The sequence below is a fragment of the Gigantopelta aegis genome, chromosome 7, assembly GCF_016097555.1.
Source record: "Gigantopelta aegis isolate Gae_Host chromosome 7, Gae_host_genome, whole genome shotgun sequence".
Lineage (NCBI taxonomy): Eukaryota > Metazoa > Mollusca > Gastropoda > Neomphalida > Peltospiridae > Gigantopelta > Gigantopelta aegis.
In genome coordinates this window covers 11,781,245-11,804,295 of record NC_054705.1, presented here as the reverse complement: position 1 = coordinate 11,804,295, position 23,051 = coordinate 11,781,245, and the positions used below count along the sequence as shown (strand labels likewise).

The 23,051-nt window shown below is 40.5% G+C and overlaps 2 protein-coding genes across 2 annotated transcripts; one reads left to right on the top strand and one right to left on the bottom strand.

The window, feature by feature from the left end:
* Positions 1-2: 2 nt before the first annotated feature.
* On the top strand, positions 3-623 carry LOC121377886. The gene has a single exon (XM_041505983.1). It carries the CDS (start codon positions 3-5, stop codon positions 621-623), a length of 621 nt encoding a protein of 206 aa, XP_041361917.1.
* Positions 624-4,945: 4,322 nt separating this feature from the next.
* Positions 4,946-6,254, bottom strand: LOC121377885 (uncharacterized protein F54H12.2-like). The gene is made up of 2 exons (XM_041505982.1): positions 5,918-6,254; positions 4,946-5,805 (listed from the first exon to the last, which is right to left on the bottom strand). The coding sequence occupies exons 1-2, from the start codon at positions 6,252-6,254 to the stop codon at positions 4,946-4,948; spliced, it is 1,197 nt and encodes a 398-aa protein (XP_041361916.1).
* Positions 6,255-23,051: the final 16,797 nt, after the last annotated feature.

The following is a 23,051-nucleotide window of genomic DNA, read 5'->3' as shown; positions in this document are numbered from 1 at the left end:
ACATGGCCCAAGTCCCCAGCAATGGCTATACGTATTCGGATCAGTATAGCAAGGTATCCATCATTTGGTTCAAGTGGTTGGAGCAATGTCACGAAGAGGACACAGCAAAAACTCAGAACATTCAACATGCCTTGAATGGGGGCGATTTTCGGGTGCCAAACAGTCATTACAAACTGGATAGTTGGGATCCCGTGAGGAAACACTGTTACGAATTTCATTCGTGTTTATTACACGGTTGTCAGACCTGCTACCCAAAGCGTCGTAACAGTGTACGCCTTCCACGTACCAAGCAGACAGCAAACGAGTTGTTTACTCTGACTCAAAAGAAAAAAACCTTCCTTGAATCTTTCGGGTATACCTACGAGTCAATGTGGTACCACGAGTACGTGGAACTGCAGAAAAACTGTACAGAGTTTAAAGACTTTGTCGCCACCTGTGATATACAGGCAGAGCGTTTGAAGCCCCGGGACGCCTTCTTTGGGGGTCGTACTAATGCATGCAAATTGCACTATACTATTAAAGAGGGCGAACATATCAAATATGTTGATTTTACAAGCCTCTATCCCTACGTTAACAAATACGCCCGTTACCCCGTAGGCCATCCCAAGATTTTAAACTGCTAAATGAATATTTCGGTTTGGCCAAAGTAAAAATACTGCCCCCTCAACGTCTGTACCATCCTGTTCTACCTTACAGGGCGGTTGGAAAATTGAAGTTTCCCTTGTGTAGGACTTGTTGTGAATCGGAAAACATGTCAAAGAGGTGCCATCACAACGAGTCTGATAGGTCGTTGACGGGAACGTGGTGTACTCCCGAACTGCTTAAGGCATTGGACAAAGGGTATATTCTGGTGAACATCTACGAAGTTTACCACTGGCCCGAAAGTACCCAGTATGATCCAAACACAGATGACGGGGGCATCTTTGGGGAGTACATCAATACGTTCCTGAAACTCAAGCAGGAATTCAGCGACTGGCCGGGTTGGTGTCAGAACGATTCAGACAGACAGTGGTATTTTTGGAGACCTATCTCAAACATGAAAGGATTCAGTTAGACTTGGAATCTATCAAAAAGAATCCAGGTCTTTGATCCGTGGCCAAACTCATGCTTAATTCTCTCTGGGACAAGATGGGTAACAATCTGAATAAGAGGTCTCATTCAGAGTTTCATCATGAAAGCGACCCCTGCTCCTTTTACAAGACCCTCACAGACTGTACAAAAGAGGTCACCAATTTTCACATTCTAAATGAGAAACACATCTTTTTAGAATGGAAACACAAAGAGGCTTTCAAACCGGAAGACTACAAGATGAACGTCTTTGGGGATTGTTTCACCACCTGTGAGGCTCGACTTAAGTTGTACGGACTCTTAGACATGCTCCAAGAAAGGGTCCTGTATTTTGACACAGACCAATGAAATCAGTTCTCACACAGACTACATCCAAACGTTCGTATCGGCGGGGCCCAAGAACTATGCATGCCAAACCTTGGAAGGGGAGAAGGTATATAAGGTCAGGGGGTTCACCCTAAATTTTACAAACAGTCTGCTGATCAACATCAATAGCGTTCGAGATTTGGTGTTGGGCTTGAGTGACAGCAGTCGTATGGGGATCGTAAATCCTTCTAAAATTAGGCGAGATAAATTAAAATGTAAATTATACAATATATTAGAGAAAAAACAATACAGAATGGTATACACAAAACGTGTAATTTTAGACAGTTTGGATACTTTGCCTTTCGGTCATTTGGATATCCCTCTCAAAAACAAAAACCCCTATTCGTAATGTACATAATGTTCTATTAGACAGTGTATGTTTACGTTGTTTCAATAGATTTATAAAGGGCTTGCCGATTTTTTCTTTACGGTTTCTCAATAAAGAGAACACCTCTTAACTTGTATTACTTGTTTTTAAATGTGTATTTGAATTGTCCCTTAGCTTGTTTCTCCTTTGGAAAATATATATGCTTGAATTGTAAATATTGTTACAAATATGTGATGTGAATTGTGGAGATTTATACAATTTATATAAATAAAAATAAATTATACTTTTTTTGTCTTTGTTTATTTATTTTACACTAAAAAAGAGAACCTCTTCTTTAAGAGCACATCTCCGTTTTGCTTGGTATGTCCCTTGACATTTGATAGCTACGTCATTTGTAGTTGATGGGAAGGCTGTGAGTGTCCCCGGGACTTTTGATAGATACTGTTCCCGGGACTTTTGGGTGGGATGTGAATGTCCCAGGGACTTTTGACAGATACGTCTGTATTTGAAGGGGAGGGGGGGGGGGGGGGGGCAGTTGTCACGTGTCCCCGGGACATTTGTGTGGGATGTGAATGTCCCCGGGACTTTTGACAGACACGTCTGTATTTCAAGGGGGGCAGTTGTCACGTGTCACTGGGACATTTGTGTGGGATGTGAATGTCCCCGGGACTTTTGACAGATACGTCTGTATTTGAAGGGGGGGGGGGGGGGGGGGGGGGGGCAGTTGTCACGTGTCCCCGTGACTTTTGATAAATACGTCTGTAGTTGATGAGGGGCGGTTGTCATGTATCCCCGGGACATTTGTGTGGGATGTGAATGTCCCCGGGACTTTTGATAGATACGTCTGTATTTGAAGGGGGGCGTTTGTCACGTGTCCTCGGGATCAGTGAATGTTGAAGGGTACTAACGCCTGCTCATTTAATCAAAGAACTTCAGTCACAGTGGACGTGTCATGGGTCGGGTTCTAAAAGACTGTCCCATTCCAGGATGTTTTACAAAGCAGCTTTCTAAGTTATCAAATCATCTGTTTAATGTGCACAAGATGTCAAAAGCTGATAGAAAAACTTGGTTGAACGGGGTGAAAACTATGACCCTCTCACCACCCCGTGTCATTAGGAGCGGCGGTAGTGAAACGTCTCAAGAATATAGCCTCGTACCTATCGCACCTTGTACTAGTCTATGTCTCTCGGGTGCCACTTTTTCTGGAAAAACAAAGTGGGTGTACAGATTTTTAAATCATCTGGATGGCATGTATGACAACGATCCTCCCAAAAAGGTGCTATACTGTTACGGCGTATATCAAGACCTGTTTGACGAGATGGAACGTGTGATCCCCAATCTGACCATGCACGAAGGATTACCTTCTGCGGGTGTGCTAGAGGCATTTGCCGATGGACACCATGGGCTGATAGTACTAGACGATCTGATGCAACAGGTCTTGGTGCGTCCAGACATGGAACTGTTATTTACCCAGGGGTGCCATCATAGACACCTGAGTGTTATTTTTATCACACAGAACTTGTACAGTCAAGGCAAATGTGCACGGACCATCATGCTGAACACTGGTTATCTGATCTTATTCAAGAACGTTCGAGATGCGTCTCGGCTCAACACTCTGGGACGCCAGTTGTTTCCCGGGCGTGGTGGTGCATTGGTCGAGGCCTATCGAGATGTCATGAAGGCCCACTACGGGTATCTAGTTGTCGATATGACGCCACAGGGCAGAGACGATCTGAGATTGAGAACTCACATCTTTCCAGGGGAGGAGCCCGTCGTGTATGTGCCAACGCTATAAATACGACCTACTTCCCAGCCAATGCATCACAATGCCAAAGACACTGAAGAAGAATGTACCCTTTCTTCAGGTGCTGAAGGAAACGTCATCTAAACAGAGAAACCTACTGTTAGATCACTTGACTCCAGAACAATTGAAAACCATCATAGAACTGGTAACCAATCTGTTACGTCCTGAATTTCCTCTATCAAAACACTTTGAAGACCCATTGAAGAGACACAAGTCATTCTTACGGCAGTTGGGACACCCTGGCATATCCACTAGACAGAAGAGAGAACTGATTGGCAAGCGTGGAGCCGTCATTGTCTTAATTATTCAAGCAACTCTACCCTTTCTGAAGGATCATGCAGCATCTTAACAAGTGCGTTCTGATACCTCAGGAGAAATATGAACGATTATTGAAGAGGATGAAAACGAATGAAAAACACTCTGTATTCCAAGAAGGCGAGTGGTCAGAAAATACCCCCACCCTAAAACGACTTCCAAGTACCCTGTCTAAACCCAGCCAGCATCGCGATCTACTGAATGGTCTCTTAATGGATCCCAAACAAAGATTCACGAGGGATGTTCAAGCACATCCAGTTTACAAAAATAATCTTGACCTCCAAGAAGATGGACTTAAGGTACCACCGAGTGAACAGCCTTCTAAAGAGGCCCTCATGGCTGAGATGATACGCAGAGCTTGCCCTCCAGGTATTAACAAGTCTGTTGGGAAGAACACCAAGAAGAACAAGAGACCTTATCGATGGATTTCCCTGTAACACTGACATAGTGTAACCCTAATAAAATAAAAAATGAATTAAAAAAAAACATATAGAATTTTATTTCTAACTCTAGACACATACATATATATATAATAATAATAATAGAAATGGATAGAGTTTTACTATTACATCTTAAAAGGGTGCAAACAAAAATATCAAAACTTTTATAGACAATGATTAAAATAATTGAAAGCAAATCTGTACACAAATAGGTCGTTCATTAGAGTGTCATCTTTTGAAAAATAATTTAGAATATCAGCCATTTTAGAGTCCCTGACTTTTAGCAAGATAAAAAACAGAGCATACAGTCCACACATGTCACTATCTGTACTTTGAAGCACCTCCTCATTGTAGCTATAGCTTTTACTGGAACATCTCAAAAACGTCTCAAATCCGTAGGTACTTGGGGCGCCTCTAAAACTGTCAAAAATTCACTGTTCTGTTCGTTTTGAAGCCAAATGGCCACGCAATGTTTCTCAGGGTGTGACGCACTTTGGGTATTGACAATCAGTCCGCAGGGGTAGTTGACCACTCGACTAGGCAGTTGATCTGCTGCACAGACCTGTGTTGCACGATGCTTGGCAACTCTGTCACTCTCGAGAACACACTGGAGCTGCAAGGTGTTCATGCTGTATTAAATAGAATGTTTCTAGCCTGGTCCACTTCTAGTAGCACGTTATCTTCAGAGTACACCAAACAGTTGACAGTCTCGGGAAGTGCTTTAGCGAAATGAAGGTCCAGGCGCAGATTGCCTCTTTTTATAAGATCAATCTGATTGGCACCTTCTTTCTTGGGGTTGGATTCCAGACAGAATTGATAGATGACATATCCTCGATTGAAATCCTCTCTGCCAATAGGCAATCCCTGTGGTGTTCGACGTCCCTCGAATAGGTTGTTGTAGGCCGTGATGTATTCCATGTCACTGACGTGAAGAGGCTGCGATGGCAAAGATTCACCATCTACGTACAGGGCTATAGCGGACAGAGCGAACCTCTCGAAATTGTAAGGATTCTTCTTATAATCTCCATTCATGGCTTCGGCCGAGACCAAGGCCACGATCACTTTATTGGGGCATTTATTCTGAAACAGCTGATCCCACGTGAAGCTCAACTGCCCTTTGGGAATGGAGGCCACTTTGATATCTGACTGAGTGAAAGGGTATTTGGCAGCGGTGGACTCCAATGTCTTAGCATGACTGGCAATGAGCAATGTGTTGGGTCGTATTTTGCAGAGGCGTAGATATATGTCTTCCACCTTGACTCTGTAATTGCCCTGCGACACATCCGACATGATATTAAACCGGCTGGAAGATGGATACAGCTTGATCTGCAGATTAACGCCGTTCAGCAGGTAACGTTGAGAATTCATAATATCTTCATACAGAGGGCCTTCCATGTCCACTAGTTTACTTTCAGCCGCAATGGCTCCAAGGTCAGCGAGCCCCGAATTGATTCCCGTCACAGGATCCGATTCGTTAATGCCATCTGTAGGGTCGTAGTAATACAGTTGAGTCTTAGCCCTCTGCTGTTTGATCGAGTAGTGTTTTCAGGTAACTCTTGTAGGGATACAAATTGGTTGAACTAGTAATGAGCTTACCGTTCAGGACCACATCTATTTGAGACCACAGACTGTGGAGCCAGTTGTTGACGGGTGCCACATGTTCGTTTTTATCTAACGAGGTCCCATCTGCTTTAACAATTTTAGCCTTCACGTGCAGTTTAGATCTCTTGAGATCGATGTAGTCTATTCCCTGGCCCGAGATATTAAATTTCACAGGGCTACTGTCAGTGGTGATCTGCGAGGTGGGTCTAGTGTCCACGTAATATATTTTTTGTACCGCTGTAAAAGTGGATGGAGGTTCAAACAGATCCAGTTCACTCGCCGATGCTTCCTTTGGGTCAGAGTTGTTGTTCGCACTGCTGAAGTATGACATGTCTATTGTTTTTTGTTTTTGTGGTAACGATCTGACTTATAGACAGCCATTTGTCGAGATGTGCTTGCCTTTGATTTCTTCTTTGGAGTGATGATCCTTGGGTTTACTTTGTCTTTTATACTCTTTCGACGACGCTTCAGGTCAGCTTTGGCCTGTTCGACCACCTGTTGCGTGGGTGAAGTCATAATGGCCGGAGGATTGTTGTTGTGTGACTCTTTGGGCTTCATCTTCTTGTCATTCTTGTAGTGTTTACCGTACAGTTCCAAGAAGCTATCCACGTCCATCCTTTCACCCGTCCAAGGAGAAATCATACATTTGCCTTGAGCTTGCAACTGGTAATAGCGAGTCCATTTCTCGGTGTCAGGAACGTACAGTTTGTAGTTCATGATGATCAGAACCAGAAAGGCATAGGTTTGACATGAAGTGTCACGACGACGGCTCCCGTAATAAATGAAGCAGGTTGTCCCGCGGGGTACTTTACATAGACGTAGATGACATCGGTGTTTTCTACTCTGACAGGTAGATAATGATAGTGTGGAAACACAAACGATCGCTCTTGCTTGTTGCCCCTCAGAAAAAGACGGCGCAGTAGGGGTTCTTTGGTTTCACCCACGACGTGCGAAGGTTCACACAGAGATGTATAGATGTAGACGTCACGGCACTCGCTTCTCTTGGCAGCGTCCCAATTTTCAAAGGCAATCTCTGCTAAAGCCACCACCCCTTTTTGTCTTAGTCGTATGGACTCGTCCAAATGGACTCGAAAAGACCAGGATGTGTTGTCGGGATAATACGCCAAACTGTCCGTACTCCTCAGTGTGAGGTACTTATCCATAGAATCTTTTTGACTTGATCTTTGGATTGGGCAGTAGGTAACCTAGAGAACTACTGAGTAGGGCAGTCCACAAGTTGGAATTTCCCCTGTCCAGTGACAAATTGACGATGCACGTCACAATCACGATGTAAATGATGAGGATCTGAGAGAAGAACACGGTCTCTGTTTTAGCAACACGTCGACCAAACAGTCCCCAACTTTCTGATTTAGAAACACTTCGAGAGAGAGGTTATACTCCTTCGGGATCTTCCATTCTAATAACATGCATCAGGTAGACGTTGTTTCTATTTATAGGTTTTGGTAATGTCTGACGTCAGCTTCGGGAATCCACGAATTGTATTTCTTGGGCAAATGCCACCATTTGACTAGAACTTGTTTCTGTTTATGTCTCGTGCGCTTTTTCAGTACTTCTTGAATGCGGTATTCCAGGTCTGGACGTTCCGTGACCTTTTGGAGTTCCTGAGCATAAAAGGTGCCTTCGATCGATTCTCCTCCCCAATCTTTCAGCCGATACATGTCATGCCCCTGTGACCAGTAACGTTTCTCGATGGTGAAGATTTCTCCCGACCATTTTTCCTGATATTCTCTGTCAAACGCCCTTCTGAGATGACTCACACATACGATTTCCCCCACATTAAAGGTAAAGGATCGTTTTAATTTTGGCACTTTCTTCTTCTTTTGAATCAGATACTGATCTAACCTGACTTCGCTTTCGTTGTCTCGGTTTACACTGGCCGGAGAACGACCGAGGGATCGATGTTGGGTGCTATTGTAACTGGACACCACTTTATCCAGAACGTCCAAGTAACGGTAGGTAAAGTGTTTTAGCATGGACCTGTACAGGTGCGTTTTCAGCGTTTTAATCACCCTTTCGGCCAGACTGGCTTTGGTCTCATTCAACGAGAAGAGCTGTGCAATACCGTGTCGTTTCAGCATTGCTTTGAATAGATGATTTTTGTATTCAGATCCTGAATCCGATTGAAACACTTTGGGTTTGCGGGACAGTGTTTTCAACAGATCTGCCATACCATCGGTCACCTCCCGAGCCTGTTTGCTTTTTAGTGGAACCACCCAAACCTATCGAGAAAACAAATCAATGACAATCATCAGATATTTTACACCATCATTGTATTGAGACACGTAAATCATGTCCATGAGATTCGATTGCCATAGACTATCGATTCCTTCTACCACGTAATGTCTGCGTGGAAACTTTCTTCGTACCTGTCGCGTCATGGTGTAAGTCTCTTGGCCTTTCAACCATCTTTTGATTTTTGCCAAACTGATGGGATATTTTCCCTCGGTTCTGACGGCTTCATGCAATTTCTCGGGGCCTGCCAAACTGCCTGGATGGTTGGGATCGTAATAGATCGATTGTAAATAGGTTTGCCAGTCGGCCATGCTTACTGCTGTCTTATCGAGGGACACCCCCTATAATGACGACCACCACGGTTGAGACAGGCTATTTATACCATCGAGGGTTAGGTCTTCCCAGCGATGACGTTACAGTTAGGACTTGAAAACAACAAAATATTTTTTTCATTTTCATTTTTTTATTTCTACAGACAACATAATGTACAAAAGCGATGAATCAACCAATACTACTTTCGCAACTAATAACTATCTATATAACAAATGTTACAGTTTATAATAATATAAGAGACATACCTTAGTGGTAACAGAAAAACAACACTAAAGTCCCAAATGTCTTCTTTTTTCTCTCTTAGATTAAGAATGGTTGTTCGTTGGGGTAGCAGTTCCTGCATTGTAGCGCCGACAGCTGATTGTTGTGGTCCGTTCCGAAGCTACACGGCTCTGTGCTCTTGATTTCAGGAGTCTTCGGCAAGCTCGGCAACCCTTTTCAACAAACTCTGCCATTCTTTAAACTTCAGAGCAATCCCTTTACGTGTAGGTTTCAAATCGTCTTCTCCGTCGGGGATCCACCATTGTCTAATATCCACCACATGATAGGGACTCGTCACACTCACGTAGACGTTGCCACCCAAATGAGTGAACATTTTCACCGTCTTTCCTTCTTGAATCTTGGACATCGTCTCTTCGATTGTTTTCAAGTGACACAGTATTTCTGCCCATCGAACGAGCGACAGCCCGATTCCCACTTTGGTAGAGTACAGCATACCGGCGGCGGACCATTCGTACTGACGAATGTGAATTTTCCATTCACCGTCCCAGAACGTACCTTTCAAGTACCGAGTGTTTCCAATGTGAAAAAAAGCACTCACGATTCAATTGTTCTGTTGTGGTGAGTTCTTCCGTACTTTCAGAACTTCGGTTCTCAACGGGTTCATCCATGAGTGGTCTTGTAAGTAGAGAGCAATTCCAAACAGTAAAGTCAGAAACATATAATAATAATTGTTCCAACGTATATATATATCTGCCTCTCGAGTCTCCTTTTCAGATGTCCAACACACTACCTCGGTCCTGCTTATATACAGAAAGTGCTCTAAAAATAAAACATGACTCTTTTTGTTAGAGGAGGGGCTTGTCACGTCAGAGATTATTCATCACGGGGGCGCAAGTCAGTATGGCATCAGTCATTTCTTAAAATAAACGTGTACACACCCTTCTGGGGGCGGGACCTAGTAATGTCAGCATTGCATCAGTACATGTACACACCCTTCTGGAGCGGGGCCTAGTGACGTCAGTATGGCCTCATCCCCTTACTGCGCAGATTGGCGGCCATCTTGGATGATGCAATAGTGAAATCGATATGCCCCATAGTTGTGTATTTTCCCATCTTAATAATAATAATCTCCAAAAATGTGCTTTGTAAGTAACGCTATAGTTGACACCTAGGATACGTTGGTTCCAGTGATACGTTGGTTACAGTGATACGTTGGTCGCTGTCTGACACTGACGATCACGTGCTGACCTTACGTGCTGACCTCACGCGAGTTTCCCATTTTGATTATAGACAATTATGGAATTACTCACTGCTGTAACCGACCTGATCTGATTTAGACATCTTTGATCTGTTAATATTTGGTTGGTTGTGGATTATGGTCTAGCTGTCGATATCATATATCTTATAATATTTGATTGGTTGTGGATTATGGAATAGCTGTCATATTGTATGTCTTGTAATATTTGATTGACTGTAGAATTGTCGTCTGACGCCAACATCTATGTCGTAATATTTCAGTTTTCTCTTCTACAGGTCAATTATATAATCGCTCCTTCGTCGGTCTTTAAGTCCTGGCTTTGACATGACTGCAAATATTAAAACATAAGCATTATAGTACGTGATATAAGGATGAGCACATCAACATACTAAGCTAGCTACAGTTCTAAATGAACCATAAAAAGGAAAAGAAAGAAATGCTTGTTAAGCGATACCTCAGCACATTCTAAACAACAGCTATTTGTTGTATAACAAACATGTTGTATGTAATAAGCGTAGCCCTGTGGTACAGCGCTCGCTCGATGTGCGGTCGGTGTGGGATCGATCCCCGACAGTGGGTCCATTGGGCTATTTCTCGTTCCAGTCAGTGCACCACGACTGGTATATCAAAGGCCGTGGCATGTACTACCATTTCTGTGGGATTGTACATATAAAAGATCCCTTGCTGCCAATCGAAAAGAGTAGCCCATGAAGTGGCGATAGCGGGGTTTTTTCTCTCAATATCTGTGTGGTCCTTAACCATATGTCTGACGCCATATAACCGTAAATAAAATGTGTTGAGTGCGTCGTTAAATAAAATATTTCTTTCTTTCTATGTAATAAAAGGAGGTGGGGGATATGCTGCCGTCAGAGAACGATTTGCGTAAACCATTTTCCGGTCGCACATTAAAGTTAGGAGATCATTTAAACGGTTATGACGGGTTATGCAAAAACGAAACCATTTACCGGAATTTGCGTAAGCCATACATAGTTTATAAATATTTCACATATTAACCACACTTCAGCACCTACGTATTTTACCGGAACATTATTGAAAACGGGTGCTGTCGGGTTTCTTCCTGTAGTGTGCGAATTAGTGGTTATTATGTGAAATATTTGTTGTCGGCGAATTTGAAAATTATCAGTGTAAAAATAGCTATTTAGCGTCAAACATAGGATTTGTGTTGTATTAAAGTGGGAATATTTGCCTACCGTGTGGTGGGTTCTCGAACGGCAGAGTACTTGGGCTATCTGCCACCCTCCGGTGCCTAAGTCGCTAGAGAGCTGGTCTTCGGGTCCTGGATCGTGGAATCAGAGTTATATTATCAAATGTTTTACATCCTAAAGCCAATGATTAATTAATCTAGGTACTCTACTCTTGTGGTGTAGTTAAACAAAACAAACGTTAAACTATCTGCCATCCTTCAAAGTGAATGATATTTGGACACCTAGGACTTTATAAAGATGGGTGGGCACACAATTCTAAAAGGGGCACTACGTGTATACAAATACATATAATATTTCAAATAAACATACATGTATATACTATCATATGATATTGAAATATGTTCCATCTACAGGTTCATCAAACATTATTGTTAACTGGAGAGGTGGGTGGGTATTCCTGTATATAATGACCAATTGGGTATTCCTGTAAATAATGAATAACTGGGTATTCATGTAAATAATGACTAACTGGATATTTCTGTAAGTAATGACTAACTGGGTATTCATGTAAATAATGACTAACTGGGTATTCCTCTAAGTAATGACTAACTGGGTATTCATGTAAATAATGACTAACTGGGTATTCCTCTAAGTAATGACTAACTGGGTATTCCTGTAAATAATGACTAACTGGGTATTCATGTAAATAATGACTAACTGGGTATTTCTGTAAGTAATGACTAACAAGGTATTCCTGTATATAATGATCAATTGGATATTTCTGTAAATAATGACTAACTGGGTATTCATGTAAATAATTACTAACTTGGTAGTCCTGTAAATAATGACTAACTGGGTATTCCTGCAAATGACGACTAACTGGGTATTCCTGTAAATAATGACTAATTGGATATTTCTGTAAATAATGATTAACTGGATATTCCTGTAAATAATGACTAACTGGGTATTCCTGTAAATAATGACTAATTGGATATTCCTGTAAATAACGACTAACTGGGTATTCCTGTAAATAACGACTAACTGGGTATTCCTGTAAATAATGAATAACTGGGTATTCCTGTAAATAATGACTGAGTATTTCTGTAAATAATGACTAACTGGGTATTCCTATAAATAATGACTTACTAGGTATTCCTGTAAATAATGACTTACTGGGTATTCCTGAAAATAATGACTAACTGGGCATTCCTGTAAATAATGACTAACTGGGTATTCATGAACTCACCATTTATTATTATTATTATTATTATTATTATTATTATTATTATTGTTATTAAATTAGTTTGTCTGGTTCGCAAAGTGGTCATTCGGATTAATGTATAGCGTAAAAAAACACAACAAACCTGTGTCCTGTCGCATATTTTGTTATTACCAATCTGGCATGATTCTACAAGTAAGGTTTTGATTTGTCGAATGAAAGGTCAACTGGACATGAGCTCCAACAGGCTGCTGTTATATTGACATGTAATAGTGGAGCTCATTTTAATTAGATTGAATTATTACTTAACCCAGTTGAATCCAGTTCTACGTGCAGGGACAAGTTCAGCCTGCCGTTTGTGCGTGTGTGCACGCACGTTAATCTTTGATTTTTATAGCCAAAACTCCCCCAGATAGAACACCGCCCCACCACCCCAAAAAGGTAGTAGTAGGCTAATAATAATAATAATAATAATAATAATAATAATTGTGTATTATTGTTAATATATTTTTTTTTAATTATTATTTATTTTGCTAGTAATGTACGGGCAATATTACGCTATTCATGTCTATGGAAAACGTACACAAAAGGGTCCGCTAAATTCATGTACTCCCCCTCCCCCTCCCCTGTTCAGAAAACGCTCTGTTCGCACAATACGTATTTACCGCCTCTATACATTTTTGCCGTGAATATAGCCAGCCCTCGTTAGCGGAGGCTATATACACGGCCTCCGTATATATAGTCGCATCGTATATAAACATCGTCTAGTTCAGCGTATTCTTTAAAAATGTAACAATTCCTATCTCATGTCAGCTGTTGTGGCATATTTTGCATAATAATGAATTTGACAAGATGGAAAATGAAGGTGTTCGTGATCCAGATGTTTAGAGTTTTTCGCGTACGACTAACGATAAATTTATCTATATGTGGCCGAGTGCATAAAGCACCCTCACACAAAAACTACACAAGTTCGATCTCGATTATATTCTTTAATCCATGATGATAACATATAGACAGTGTATATGATCTGGAGAGTTGGCCCTAAACGTGTGTGTATGTGTCTCTTCTCTCTCTCTCTCTCTCTCTCTCTCTCTCTCTCTCTCTCTCTCTCTCTCTCTCTCTCTCTCTCTCTCTCTCTCTCTCTCTCTCTCTCTCTGTGTGTGTGTGTGTGTGTGTGTGTGTGTGTGTGTGTGTGTGTGTGTGTGAACTATCTTTCGCCCCAGTCACACTGATAACATCAAACACACCTGACCAATACTGGCAGGCCATTACTGTCCTGGGTTCCTTAAGTTAACTCCAGTAACAGTGTTTACCATATATTAATGTCCCAAGTGTCTTGGAGGAATTTCCCAAGTAAAAAGAAATAAATCTCGGACGCCTTAGTGGTGTTTATGCATATTATGCATATTATGCTGGATGCTTTAGTTGAGTCCCTCACATATAGATGCAAAGGCCTAACTGGACGGGATTGTCGACGTTTAACATGCTTCTGTTACTAAAATAAATTAATGTATAAGCTTATTATCATTCAGTACATGTTTTAATTATTTTTTAATAACTTATTTTCATTGTTGTTGTTTTTCTATTTACTCTACATCGCATAGGATGGTCAAGCGTTCTCGTTACACGAGCTTGGTAAATCGTTTTGACACTGCGTTTATTCGGGGAATGCCCGTCACATGACTCAAATAATACGTCACACCTCTGCTCCCCAAATAGCCGTTATTTTTCTCCGAATTATGGACCGTACCCATAATTCAATTATATATATTTTTTTTTTATAAAATATCAATAATACGTGTGATATGGTGGTTATGTAGATGGTTCAATAAAGTACTTTTAGGTACAAATCAAATGTATATATTGTCATATAATACCTTGTTGGGTCAATAATTAGGTCAACCATCTGTGAGAGAGTGCTTTTAAACTCATAATAAAATGGTAGTTTAATGCAATTCATTATAGAATACATGGACGTGTAGCCGACGTAGGCTATATCGAAAATAAAGGTTTTTTTAAAAACCCCAAATAAATGGGGTAATAAATACAATAACAAACTCGATACCAAAGCTCGTGACAAGTGAAAATTATTTCACTCGGGACATAAATTTTATAATAATTGGTAACTCGTTCATTATCCTCTATGTTTGGTGTTGCTGGGTTTGTTTTTTTTTTTTTTTTTTTTTTTTTAAAAAGAAAAACTCAGGGGTAATTCCAAAATTTAAATCTACTTACCAATCATAGTTATATTTCTGCACAGCGTGTTACTTTAAGTTAACTTTTCAATTTTTTATATAAATTTGGTCATCATTTCATGAGATATTTACCTTTGTTTGACAACCAATAACCAATGAATGAATAAATGAATCAATGAATGTTTAACGACACCCCAGCACGAAAAATGCATCGGCTATTGGGTGTCAAACTATGGTAATGCAAATAAATAAAGTGATGATCAACATCAATATAAAAATTCAAGACTTAAACAAAAACAGTGTAAAGAACTGTGCAAAAACACAAATATCACATAATTTTACGGATACTGAATTTTACTCAAAACTTCAATTTTGTGCTGTATTGGCCATTCTCAAAGAGAATGTTACACCCCTGCACCACGGTGAGGTTACAGCACACGCAGGGGACCAATAACCAATGTACCCTTTGTGCTAAGGTGTTATTAAAGATAGGGTAAACTAAAACATGAGCCTTATGTGTTGGAAAGATGCATACCCGGACCACCAACACATACTGACACTTTAAAGGAGGGGTAAACTCAAACATGAGCCTTATGTGTTGGAAAGATCATTCAGGATCATCCGAATACGTTTCACTCTGCCAGACTCACCAGACGCAAACTTTCTTGTATCTGTCAATCATAGCGGATGTGGAACACTCTCCTAGTGATCCAGCCGCAAACCTTACCCGAGGAGCACCGAGAATGGAGGGCACGACGGCTGGGTTGGCTGGGGGGGGGGGGGGGGGGGGGGGGGGGGGGGGGGGGTTATGCCACCGGAAGTAGGTTAGGCCATAGGCGTAGGCGGTTTCGGCCGTAGGGGGTGTTAGGTATGTCCGGGGGACTGCCGCCCGCACCCTCGCCCCCCCCCCCCCCAGTTCCGGCCACACTGAAGTTCCCGATATGATTGGTGCCCCTTATAACACTCTGTCCCTCACTAAATAAACTTTCTGTGGCCTAGGCCCAACCTCCTGGAAACCAACCTACTTGGAAAAAATAAAAATGTAGGGCTAATATGTTATTATTTTACAATTAGAAACGCCCGTTCTAAAATGGCGATCAAATTTTATAAATATTTAAATTACATTTTAATATTATTTCTTTAGAAATGGCGCATTTAAAATTAATATATAAAGCCCCACTCCCTTATTGGCTTAAATTCAAAACTGTCCTAAGTAATTCTGCCCCGGATTGGGTCCCTGGCCTCCAAAGGTCGAACCCGGGGTGGTCATGCTCGAAACCTTAGTGGTATAGGAGCATGTTAAAAACATTATATCATGTCATAAAAGCAAGGAAACCTGCTGTCATAATAAAATTATACTATCATTTTTGGTTTATACTTTTAGTATAAACCGTTTTGGGGTACGATCTTTTAAATGGTTATGATCATTTTATTGTAAGATAAAAAAAAAAAATGTACGTTTTTCATATTTCCCCCAAAATGCTTGTTTTTCATCTACTGGATGGGAGAAATATAAGCCTCGTCCCCGACAGCAAATTATGTATCCTCGGGTGAAATAGCCCTGTCCCACATGAACACATATGAAGGATTCTTTTAATGAAACATGCTTCGAAAAGCAGCACGGCGGAAGCAAGTAGATATGGGGTGGGGTGTGGGGGAGGGGGGGCTGACTGAGGCAGAGGACAATTTTCTAGGGTTCGGGGTGGGGTGTATGCTTAAGATTTACTACCAATGATATGTTTTATTCAGAATTATTGCTCCGCCTGGAAACCATAAAGAAGATCACATTTTATATAGAATTCTTTTCAGTTCTAGAACAATAATGCTCAATTGTATAAATACCAAATGTAGCAATATAAATGAAAACAATTTATTGTTTTATTTAACGACGCCACAATATAAAATGATGTAACTTAACTACAAACACACACGTCGGCACGTACTAGTAACAAGATTTTAAAAAAAACCTAAAGAACATTTGATAACCAGTACCACATTAAGGAACGGGGGTGGCCACACAATGGGATCCTGTGGGATTTTTCTGCTGAAATTGTGCCACCCATCCAGAAATGTTCAGTAGGTCTCAATGAACATTAAAAACCTTGTTGGCACTCTAGCAACCCGCTAAAAGCAAAATGGCAGCCATTTTTCAAAATGGCCATCATTTTATAGTGTACTTTTCAAAAAAAGGGTTCGAGTAGTCCGCTTTTCTCACTTGAATTTTCGATTCCCATGTTTTTAGGCATGCTGATTCTTATTCTGACCATAAAAATGCAATAGGATCAATGTATGCATCAAAATTTATATGTAGCATGGTATTTTGCTAAATATATTTGATAGAAATCACAATTTTCAAGTGATATTTTCCTAAACGACATGGTTATGTTTGAATTACTTTAGACTGATTACTTAGGTATTGCAGGCCTCCTACAAATATAAGCTAAATAGTCGATAAAATATCCCCTGCACACTAAAAGTACATACTGTTCTACAAGTAGAGAGGTATTATGGACCGGTATTGTAATTCACTGTCATGACTGTGTAACCACTGAGACAACTGCATAGTTTGCAAGTAAAATTGAAAACTGTTTTAATCACTTGGCCATTGTGTCCATCATCGTCATCATAGTCAAAATAATCCATGTCGTTTTCGTCAAGATCATCATCATCATCACATTCACCGACCACCCCTTCATACTCATTCTTCATGTTCTTACATCCGTCGTTATCACCGTCAAGGGGCGGGACGTAGCCCAGTGGTAAAGCGCTCGCTTGATGCGCGGTCGGTTTGGGATCGATCCCCGTCGGCGAGCCCATTGGGCTATTTCTTGTCACAGCCAGTGCACCACGACTGGTATATCAAATGCCGTGGTATGTGCTATCCTGTCTGTTGGATGGTGCATATAAAAGATCCCTTGCTACTAATGGGAAAAGGTAGCGGGTTTCCTTTCTGTGACCGAGTCAAAAATGACCGGCATCTACACTGATTTGTTAAATATTTACTTTTCACTTTACATTTCACCAAATGTAATATTGCATTAGGTGCAGGCAACTGCTTTGTAATTATAGGAACCCTCTCTTCGTCATTACGTTTCCATCCATAGCCATCGGGTGATGGGAGTTGGGGATTGGCAACAGTGTCTCTGTTCCATACCATCAACTGATGATGTGCTCGCATTGTGGCTTGATGAAGTACGCCTGGCGTAGGTGGTAGTCGCTCAGATTGTTCTTGTTTTTTCTTGAACAGCCACCAACGTAAGTCGCTCACTTTTGAAGTCGATGTGTGCAGCTGATAAATCTGGCAAACCAAACTTCTGAATAACAGCAAGTGTTACTTCTGATGGTTGTTTGTTTGTCCCAACATTTGTCATAGCTCCGATGATGGTCTGCATTTTTGAATGCCTTCGAACATGAAAGTTTTCCCTTGCCAGCCAAGCTACCTGTACTATCTGCACCGGTAAGTGCATGAAAGACTGGCAGGGCAGCGACTTTGGATTTTCCAATGGCTTGTACAAAAGCACGAACACATCAGTGTCTGGAGATCAGATATGAATGCTTGTTGCCCCAGAGTTTGTTACATCTAAAGCATGCAATAGAAACTTTGTGTCTGCTTCTTCTTGCTCACTATCTAAGTGACTCATATCCTGGTGCGTCCCCCTACATTGGTTTCCAAAAGCACAACTTCTCTGGAATGGCATGAAATATCTTCTCTGCAAGATATGTTGTCAACTCCATCTTCGTTTGAGCTATAAGTTTCTTCAGAAGCAATTTCGCAATGTTTGTTGTATCGCAAATGTGGTAAGACACCACTGGCTGACCCCCTTGTCTCGTGATTCGAGTTGCTATCTTTAATGAACAAGGTACATCATATCGATCGAAGATCAGGCGTATCTCATCGTATTTCCTGTATTTCTTTACCACATGATGTATAAAGTGATCTTCTAGCTCAGAACAGTTCTTGTTTATGTCTGGTTTTCCCATTCATTGAACCTCAGCCATTGCATCTACCAAAAAAACATTCTTGGTAAGTGTGTTCTCTAATGGTACCTCAGCATCTGGTAAATCTACCACGTCCGTTGAAATTTTTCTTTCATCTGAGTGTATGGTGGAGTTTTCAGGTAGTTTGTCTAGAATGCACAGTAAGCTGCGTTTCACTGAGCAGTGCAGCATGTAGCCATCAGCAGCAAACATTGATCTCGGCACCACAGCAAATTCATGTTCTCCAATTGCGACCTTCAGATTTATTTAAGACCTCGATTTGTACACTATTAATAGACGAGCAAAAATTGATTAGTCTTCACGGAGTTCAACAACTTTGTTTCCTGCTGTTATCTTAACTTTCTTGGTTGTGTTCTTACAAGTGGCTAGTTTTTGCTTCTTCAAAAGTTACCACATATTGACAGCTTTTGTTTGGATCCGCTATGCAAAAAAGCTTTTGAACAGTTTGCTTCCTATCTCACTTTGGTTGCAGAGATCTTCTTTGACTTGGCCAGGTACAACTGATTTGGTAACCAGGTTATATAAGTCATCAGTTTCAACTACAAATGGATTGGTAAAGCTTTTAGGCGTCAGTGTGAGATTTCGAATGTTGCATTCATGTCTTAGCAGCAAGGCTTTAGACAAACCATGATGCTGTGTTCGCCTGTCTGGTTTAACTCCTGCCATCTGTAGAGCTTCTGTCTCTAGCCTGGCAAGTTCTGGGGGCAATCAGGAAGAATTTTATCCCAGCAAAGGGTTGCAATGTAATGCCAGCTAAGCCGCCAATAACTTTAATTGGTCTGTTTATCTGCTCAAGAGCATGATCAGCCCCAAGAGCACAACATGGCGTATGTGCGGTCTTCTTAACAACCCAGTTGCCTTCCAGAAATTCAGAATGTATTTCGGAATCAGATGTCCTGGGTTATTTCATTTCTTCCAGGTAGAGAGGCATCATACCGGAATGGTTAATTCGATCATGAACGAAGAGAAGAAGTACTTGACGAAGATCTCCAGTGCAACCAAGTGTAGGTTCCAGTCTCCAGTGCGCATTTCCCTGATGAATAGCAACATCTCCAAGACCATTTGCATGTACTCTCGCATGACACACAGAATAGAGGTTGATTTTTCTTCTGCTCATCCAGTGCATTGATTTTCTCCAATACTTTCTCGAGACTGGTAAGATGTGTATGCTCTCTCATTATGTTCTCATTGTTGCCATCTCGAAATGCCTGTTCTAGTTTGATCACTGCCTCTTTGATGAAAGATTGCAACTGGGGATGTTGTGCGAAAAACGACTCCTGGTATAATATTAACTAGAATATCTCGTTTAACCACACATGCTTGTTGTGGAATCATTCATAATGTGATTATGCAAGATACCATGGATGGACAGGTTGGGTATCAGCAATGAAATATGTAGGCCTAATGTAGGAGTCAGTGATTTTGGAGAAACAGATTTTCCCCCGTTATATTTTGAGACTGAAAGTCACATATGTGTCCAATATGGGGTTAAATTCTATATTTATTGCTTTTTTATGGTCAGAATGAAAATCAGCATGCCCCAAAACATGGGAATCGACATTTCAAGTGAGAAAATTGGACTATTGCCAGAGTGCCAACATGTTTTTTCCTGTTTAGTTACATGTAATAAACATTTCTAGACAGGTGCCACAATTTCAGCAGAAAAATCCCACGGGATCCCACTGGCTCCCTGACTAACTTTCCTATCTTTCATCCCGTTGTTTATTACTGTGACATTTATTACGTCGCACGTCTAGTAAATGACAAAATGTTTAAATTAGAATAAAAAAATAAACAAAAAAAAAATACTAAAAAACACGCTCAGTGACAAACAAATTACAACAACAACAAACCCGGACCGTAGACATTTCTTGAACTATTAAATGCCACAAATGCATGAATTATATCGTAAAAAAAAATACATCAAAGGAAATGGCAGCAGACATTATAAGGGTAGGCCTAGAACGAATTTACATTCGAGACATGCTGTCAACCTTACCCCCCCCCCCCCCCCAACACACGTATATGGAATAGTGTCATATGCATATTATGTATCGTTCTATTTTTAGACATGATCTGTGTCTCGCAGTACGCGGTTATGTCCCTTTGATCGCTGTTATCGTTTACATACAAACTGTAGTCAGAACTTAGAACTGTTATTTATATTGTTAACATGATTCCTGTTGTCTGATGTGGCTACATAACACACTAGTATTGATGGAAACATAAAAACCACACGGATTACAACTAATATTGTGAGGAATGATGGAAATACATACTAATGTTTTGCTTTCGAACTCATTTTAACACGGATTATAACTAATATTGTGAGCAGAATGATGGAAATACATGGTGAAATGTTTTCAGGGGACCTCATTTTAACACGGATTACAACTAATATTGTGAGTAGAATGATAGAAATACAAACTAATATTGTGAGTAGAATGATGGAAATACATGGTGAAATGTTTTCAGGGGAGCTCATTTTAACACGGATTACAACTAATATTGTGAGTAGAATGATGGAAATACATGGTGAAATGTTTTCAGGGGAGCTCATTTTAACACGGATTATAACTAATATTGTGAGTAGAATGATGGAAATACATGGTGAAATGTTTTCAGGGGAGCTCATTTTAACACGGATTATAACTAATATTGTGAGTAGAATGATGGAAATACATGGTGAAATGTTTTCAGGGGAGCTCATTTTAACACGGATTATAACTAATATTGTGAGTAGAATGATGGAAATACATGGTGAAATGTTTTCAGGGGAGCTCATTTTAACACGGATTACAACTAATATTGTGAGTAGAATGATGGAAATACATGGTGAAATGTTTTCAGGGGAGCTCATTTTAACACGGATTACAACTAATATTGTGAGTAGAATGATGGAAATACATGGTGAAATGTTTTCAGGGGAGCTCATTTTAACACGGATTACAACTAATATTGTGAGTAGAATGATGGAAATACATGGTGAAATGTTTTCAGGGGAGCTCATTTTAACACGGATTACAACTAATATTGTGAGTAGAATGATGGAAATACATGGTGAAATGTTTTCAGGGGAGCTCATTTTAACACGGATTACAACTAATATTGTGAGTAGAATGATGGAAATACATGGTGAAATGTTTTCAGGGGAGCTCATTTTAACACGGATTACAACTAATATTGTGAGTAGAATGATGGAAATACATGGTGAAATGTTTTCAGGGGAGCTCATTTTAACACGGATTATAACTAATATTGTGAGTAGAATGATGGAAATACATGGTGAAATGTTTTCAGGGGAGCTCATTTTAACACGGATTATAACTAATATTGTGAGTAGAATGATGGAAATACATGGTGAAATGTTTTCAGGGGAGCTCATTTTAACACGGATTATAACTAATATTGTGAGTAGAATGATGGAAATACATGTGAAATACATGATTACAACTAATATTGTGAGTAGAATGATGGTGATGGTGAGGGCCGATGTTTTCAGGGGAGTTTTCAGGGGAGCTCATTTTAACACGGATTACAACTAATATTGTGAGTTTGGAAATACATGGTGAAATGTTTTCAGGGGGCTCATTTTAACACGGATTACAACTAATATTGTGAGTAGAATGATGGAAATACATGGTGAAATGTTTTCAGGGGAGCTCATTTTAACACGGATTATAACTAATATTGTGAGTAGAATGATGGAAATACATGGTGAAATGTTTTCAGGGGAGCTCATTTTAACACGGATTACAACTAATATTGTGAGTAGAATGATGGAAATACATGGTGAAATGTTTTCAGGGGAGCTCATTTTAACACGGATTACAACTAATATTGTGAGTAGAATGATGGAAATACATGGTGAAATGTTTTCAGGGGAGCTCATTTTAACACGGATTACAACTAATATTGTGAGTAGAATGATGGAAATACATGGTGAAATGTTTTCAGGGGAGCTCATTTTAACACGGATTACAACTAATATTGTGAGTAGAATGATGGAAATACATGGTGAAATGTTTTCAGGGGAGCTCATTTTAACACGGATTACAACTAATATTGTGAGTAGAATGATGGAAATACATGGTGAAATGTTTTCAGGGGAGCTCATTTTAACACGGATTATAACTAATATTGTGAGTAGAATGATGGAAATACATGGTGAAATGTTTTCAGGGGAGCTCATTTTTGTATTTACCTGGGGCAGATCCTATATTACCAGAATCGTACCTACCGGAGGGTGGGGTTGGAGGTGGCAAAGAGGAAGGAGGCAAAGAGGGGGTAGTGGAACCCCCAGAAAATACCCCGCAGAAGACCCTATATTACTATATGAAAAACGCACCCTTTTTAATTTAAAAGTGTCCTTTTTATCTAACTGGGGCAGATCCTATATTATCAGTACCGTATCTACAGTAGAGTGGTGTTGGGGGTGGACAAAGAGGGGGGGGATAGTGGAAGCTCCCAGACCCCCCCCCCC